The sequence below is a fragment of the Verticillium alfalfae genome, genomic scaffold (assembly GCF_000150825.1).
Source record: "Verticillium alfalfae VaMs.102 supercont1.1 genomic scaffold, whole genome shotgun sequence".
Classification (NCBI taxonomy): domain Eukaryota; kingdom Fungi; phylum Ascomycota; class Sordariomycetes; order Glomerellales; family Plectosphaerellaceae; genus Verticillium; species Verticillium alfalfae.
Genome location: NW_003315038.1, coordinates 4,516,792 through 4,517,623, shown reverse-complemented (window position 1 = coordinate 4,517,623; position 832 = coordinate 4,516,792). Strand labels below are relative to the sequence as shown.

The 832-nt window shown below is 58.2% G+C and overlaps 1 protein-coding gene across 1 annotated transcript in view; it reads right to left on the bottom strand.

The window, feature by feature from the left end:
* Positions 1-605, bottom strand: part of VDBG_01377 (acetolactate synthase catalytic subunit) — a gene marked incomplete at both ends in the record, with an annotated part of 2,219 nt that extends 1,614 nt beyond the window's left edge. The window contains 3 exons of the mRNA XM_003009648.1: positions 142-209; positions 265-359; positions 438-605. Of these exons, the coding sequence (XP_003009694.1) occupies positions 142-209; positions 265-359; positions 438-605 (331 nt within the window). The remainder of the gene's footprint in view (positions 1-141; positions 210-264; positions 360-437) is intronic.
* Between the last annotated feature and the right edge of the window lie 227 nt (positions 606-832).

Genomic DNA, 832 nt, shown 5'->3' with positions numbered 1-832 from the left:
TCGTGCTTGGGCAGGATGAAGTCGAAGTGTGGGGAGTTGTAGATGCGTCAAAACGGGCAGAATAGCACCGCCGGGGTAGCCAACTGGATGACTGGGTTAGCCGAATTGCCACCGGTACTAGGTGCGTGATATTGTACTCACAGACGTGCTTGACGTTGTGCCTCAGCATCATCTCGTGGAAGATCTCGCCACCCGTCTTGCCAATGAATCTAGGAACATGTGAGCAAGCCGTCGTCAGAGAGGTGTGTGCGGACGGCTACATACGACTCGTCCATCTCAGGCGCCTTAGGGTCGACAAGAGGCTGGCTATGCTCGTCCGCTTGCTTGAAGCAGAGGCGGGAGGGGGGCGGACATCTCCTCTGCAGTAAGATCGTTGTCAGTTGGGAAACATGTTCGTGAGTCACCAAAAGAAGGTAACGGCAGTCGGGAGGACATACGGTGCCGGGTTGGTGGCGGAGGTGGCTTGATTCCTCACGCCGGAGGGAGTCTTCTTGATGGCCTGGACGGCAGAGACGGCGGGAGAGGTGGTGAGGGTACGGATGGAGGAGGGCCTGTTTCGCGACAGCGCGGAGGGCACGGCTGGCCTGGCGACTTCGGTGCATCATGATGGGCGGTCGGTCGAGGTGATCGGTGGCGGAGGAGGAGGGAGAGGATGTGGTCGGACGAGGGAGGAAGTTCAAGGTAGGGGAAAGGAATTTTGTGCTCGGTAACAACAACAAGAAGTCCGCGAAGTGTCCAGGAACGCGTGCCGGCAGTATTGGACCTTTGACACGACCAAAGCCGAATGTCAATTGGGAGAGCGAGCGGTCGGGGGTTGTGAGGATGGAGAGAA